Source organism: Anneissia japonica, unplaced genomic scaffold, assembly GCF_011630105.1.
Source record: "Anneissia japonica isolate Jap-2015-1 unplaced genomic scaffold, ASM1163010v1 scaffold1596_len85944_cov114, whole genome shotgun sequence".
Lineage (NCBI taxonomy): Eukaryota > Metazoa > Echinodermata > Crinoidea > Comatulida > Comatulidae > Anneissia > Anneissia japonica.
In genome coordinates, this window is record NW_022737404.1 from 66962 (window position 1) to 71484 (window position 4523).

Genomic DNA, 4523 nt, shown 5'->3' on the forward strand with positions numbered 1-4523 from the left:
TGTATCTACCAAGAAGCGCCTCTTTACGGCTGCTAGGTAGTCACGGACCACACCCATACGCAATTCAGCACAATGACGCTGCAAGTTATGGGTTATTCTCCTACCTTTACCTTTACCTTTACCTTTATTTTTAACGTGTTGATTACGGTCGTATATTCGAGATGATGTTACCCTTACAGGTAATATGCCTCTGTTTGTTCCTGCTGACACTACATCTGCATGGTCTGGTTGCCGCTATTCCAAGATGGTTAATTCTGTAGAAAAAATCTTTGACCGGAATTGCTGTACACCGTTGGCTAATTTTATAAAATTCGCTAATTGTGTAAATCATATCTTTTTAATGCTGCTTGGCACTTCCAAAAGGCCCTACCTCAGGGTTAAAATCCACTTTAAAATTTCAAAATCTTCTAAAATATCTATATACAAAAATATCAAAAACGTTGAAATGCAGCAACAGAAACAAAGTTAAAAAATGACAGTAGTAACAGACACTGAACAAGAATACAGATAGTACTCAGCCGGCCTTGCGTGCACAAGCTTACGACACTGCCTCGATCTAGAATGTGGGTTATGTAACACCAGCGGGTTCGGTACACTTTGAGCTAGTCTGTGCATGCATTGCTTAGAACAATAGTCAATCCAAGGATGTTAGTCACTAGCTATGTCTTTTGATTAAACGAAGCCAGGGCTAGGAAACAGCTCAAAAATAACACGATCACAATACTTAAAAAAAAAACACAGGAATACTTTAAAAAAAACACCACAGAAAACTTCCACAAACCTTCACGGACGCATTAAACACAACAATCAACAACAAGGTAAAAAGCACAATTTTAAGAGGAAAATAATCCTTTCCTTAGTTGCCTGGCTCCTCAAGCACATAATAGATCATTAGTAGAGTAGATATAGCTCAAAAAAGGGCATAATCCCCAAAAAATTGCAACAAAAGGTTTTTCAACGGATTTTGATAGTATTAGATGTGCTAAATAACATACAAAAAGTCTTACAAAATCCGACCACCGGAAAGTGGTTCTTTTCAAGATGGCCGCCAAAATGGCGCCAATATCATAAAACAGCTACAAACTGTATTGTAATTGCGGATTTTATCATCAATATCAGGCTTTATGGGTTAATAAGTCATTTGAGACAATTTTTAATGTGATGACCAATATGAATATATTCAAAATGGCGTGCAAAATGGCCGCCATGTATAAACAGCCATAAATCAGTTATTATAACTACATAAGCTTTGTTGTTATTTGTTAATGTTGTATGTAATTGTCAAAAACATCCAGCATTGTCTTATTTATCATTTAACATTTTCGCTATTTTACCTACTGTATGTCAACAAGTCTTTGGAATAACCTGCTTTAAGAAGCTTTCTGATTGGTTAATTTGTCTTACAGCAATACATTTGACATTAGCAATTTTAGAAAAGTAACACTCAACACGGTAAACATGAATAAACAGGCATCAATAAATGAAGATTACTTTGAAGTGTCTTTTCATAATCCCTTGGTGAATGAATCTGTTGCGCCCAAGCACTAAAAATAATATATTTTTTAAAGAAGTTCTCTGATTGGCATGATTGGAAGTTAAACTATCTTGAGTATATTTCCCGCACGATTAAAATCGTAACGGTACTGGTTTGGTCTACAGGAGCTTGTGCTTCGTACAGGTCATTCCATTCATAGAGAAAGCCTTTTTCTTGGAAAAAGCGTACCTGTCGTTAGCCATAGTAGCCTAGGTCAATACTAACTACGGCTATACAAAATTGATTATAAGATTGAAAAGTATTCACCTTATTATTGTAGTAGTGACACCATGTCCACATTTTAATTATTGTTATTTATTCATTAAGGTTATTATATATTATTTATATTTAAATTTAATGTATTGTTTAAGTATAAATTATTCAACGTCCACGTTAAATTAATCTTATTAAAATTGTATTAAATAATATAATAATTATTTCATATAATATTTTCAAATAAATGTTGAAACACTTCTAATTAATTAAATTAAAACTCTGAAAGTAAATTTACGTAGATTAGATCAATAAAAATGGACATAGTAGTAATCCTTATATATTCATAAACAAGAATAACTTTTTCATTCTTCTAATCAATTTTATAGAGCCGGAGTTAGTTTCGACCTAGGTAAACCTTGCTAGAAAGGTACACTTTCTCCATAAATGGCTTTTTCTATGAATGGAATGACCTGTTTGAAGCACGAACTCCTGTAGACCAAACCCAATACCGTTACGATTTTTAATCGTGCGGGAAATCCACTCACGATGCAAAAGAAAAGGTAAAGCCAAAAGAAAAGATAAAGCCAAAACACTTGGAGATGAAAAAGCCATTAAAATTGCTCCTGATAGAACCATTGACCCTGCCATTTTTATTCCAAAGATTCCTTGTCGTGTCAAATCGGGAGATCTTACATTAGAAGATGTAATGAGTAATGAACTTAGTCCATTTCCACCATCACTTTTTGAGACTAAACATTTTTAGGAAGGCCAACAAACCACAATTTGTTCAAGTTGTTATAGATCATGCAAGTAAGCTGTCAATTAAAGCAATCTACGACACTGTACCGGAAACTGAATGTTGTGATCTAGATGGAGGCTCCCTTTTACATCACTTATGGAAGAGAGGAGACAGGTACGGCACAAACTTAAAAACTTTACGGCTAATACCGAGTTTGATGGCAAAAGGGATACATAACAAGCAGATACATACTCCAAGTATCAAAACGCACGCCATCATGTCGGGATTCATTAATTATGTCATCATCAGGATAACAAGCAGAAGTTTATAAATATGCTCTCTGCTGAACTTCAGAAAAGAAATTGTCCTGTAATACTTGAAAGGAACGATGCTGACGTGGATATAGTGTAGCAGCAGTAGACATTTCCCATCATCATACTGTAACTTTAATTGGAGAAGATACAGACTTGTTCTTCTTCTCTATCATGTCAATACAGACGAACGAGAGGTTTACTTCAGGTCGGACAAGACAATGGATACTAGGGTAAGGGTAATAAATGTAACCCGCATAAAATCCGCCTTAGGAAATAAAGTATGCCTTGCATTGTCATTCAACATGCTTTTACGGGTTGTGATTCAACATCGTGCATTTTTGACATCGGTAAAGAAGGCAGCTTTCCAGAAATTGGTGGAGGGAGATTAGATTCTTAGATTATGTGCTGAAGCATTTAGTCAGCCAAATCAGAACAGTGATGTAATTGTGGAATTTGTAAGAAAGGCTATCTATCCTGTTTGGGACTGAATCCATTGATTCACTTGATAGCTTCAGATGTAAGCAAGAAAGTTGTTGGGGGGTATCGATTGTGAAGCCTCAGCAACTACCTCCAACTACATCTGCCAGTAAATTTCATTGTCAACTTTTAAAAATCATCCATTGCAATTGCACTACTGGATGTAAAACACCACGTTGCAGTTGCAGATGCTATGGGTTGGCATGCACATCAGCCTGTGGACCCTGTCAACTTAAGGGATGTGAGAATGTAGAGAAAGTAATAGATGATGAAGAGGGAGAAATGGAAACAGATGACTATTGATTTATCGTAAACTACAAAACACATTAAATATAGCAAGCCTGGTCCTTAATTCCAGTCTACTTGTTGGTATAACTGTTAATCAATAGAATTTGATCAAAAAATGACAACACTTAAAATTGCTAAAGTAAGTACTGATTTATGACTGTTTATACATGGCGGCCATCTTGGACACCATCTTGAATTGATTTATATTGATTATATCACATTCTAAACTGTCTGAAATGATTTACTGACCCAAAAAACTTGAAATTGTTTTAAAAAGATATAGCTGTTTTATGGTATGGCCGCCATTTTGGCGGCCATCTTGGAAAAAACCACTTTCCGGTGGTCGGATTTCATAAGACTTTTTTTATGTTATTTAGCACACTCAATACTACCAAAAAAAATCCGTTGAAAAACCTTTTGTTGCAATTTTTTGGGGGTCAAACTTTATTTCTACTGTACTACATAATGGTACAACACTTGTGTATTTTATTTGTACTGTATTAAGGTCTAAGTTGATTACTGATAAAAAACGATTTACAAATATTAATTAGCAATGGCCTATCACAAAATGCTGAGGCTTAGTATGAGGCTATTTAAATCCTTTCTATCACCTTTTTAGTTCCTATGCATGTAATGCAATAGGAACTATTGTAATCACTCTTGCTATTTCCTATGTTATTTATTGTGTGTAGTGTGTATGTGTGTGTGTAGACATTTATGCAAATGCGCATGCGTCAAAGAAAAGTTTTCCGACATTTTGTTTTACATCGCGTGTGTGTGTGTAGACATTTATGCAAATGCGCATGCGTCAAAGAAAAGTTTTCTGACATTTTGTTTTACATTGCGATGCGAAGATCGATGTGAAGTTTCTGCAGAGTTCAGTCAGGGCTCACGCTAACCGACCGGAATGTCGGCATGGATGAAACTATTTTGGTTTTACGGCAAAAAAATCAAC

At 35.3% G+C, this 4523-nt stretch overlaps 1 protein-coding gene across 1 annotated transcript in view; it reads right to left on the minus strand.

Moving 5' to 3' along the window:
• Positions 1 to 3584: 3584 nt before the first annotated feature.
• Positions 3585 to 4523, minus strand: part of LOC117117335 — a 15236-nt gene continuing 14297 nt past the window's right edge. Inside the window, exon 10 of the mRNA XM_033261602.1 lies at positions 3585 to 3655. Coding sequence (XP_033117493.1) covers positions 3585 to 3655 — 71 coding nt within the window. The remainder of the gene's footprint in view (positions 3656 to 4523) is intronic.